Source organism: Apaloderma vittatum, unplaced genomic scaffold (assembly GCF_000703405.1).
Source record: "Apaloderma vittatum isolate BGI_N311 unplaced genomic scaffold, ASM70340v1 scaffold26425, whole genome shotgun sequence".
NCBI classification, from domain to species: domain Eukaryota; kingdom Metazoa; phylum Chordata; class Aves; order Trogoniformes; family Trogonidae; genus Apaloderma; species Apaloderma vittatum.
In genome coordinates this window covers 2,862-3,132 of record NW_009716903.1, presented here as the reverse complement: position 1 = coordinate 3,132, position 271 = coordinate 2,862, and the positions used below count along the sequence as shown (strand labels likewise).

General features: G+C 64.6%; 1 protein-coding gene across 1 annotated transcript in view; it reads right to left on the bottom strand.

The window, feature by feature from the left end:
* Positions 1-271, bottom strand: part of PCSK9 (proprotein convertase subtilisin/kexin type 9) — a gene marked incomplete at its 5' end in the record, with an annotated part of 4,035 nt that overhangs the window by 906 nt on the left and 2,858 nt on the right. Inside the window, 1 exon segment of the mRNA XM_009869716.1 lies at positions 8-137. Within this exon segment, the coding sequence (XP_009868018.1) occupies positions 8-137 (130 nt within the window).

Sequence of the window (271 nt, the reverse complement as noted above, 5' to 3'; positions counted from 1 at the left end):
GAGCAGCCGGTCCCCTTGGCCACTGAAGAGCTGGCATTGACATGGCACTCAGCCCTGGGCCACGTGCAGCATCTGGCAATGGCGTACACACCCTGGAAAGCACTGTGGGCCACACACTGCTTCTGCCCGTCCTTGTCCTGTGGCCAGGGCAGCACAGTGTCACCCGGGGTGCTCAGGGGCCTAGGGACACCCCTCCAAGGCCAGCAGGCACCCCAGGAGCAGTACTTCTGTCTAGGCACACCCTGCTCACCTCAATGCGCTCCCCCAGCCG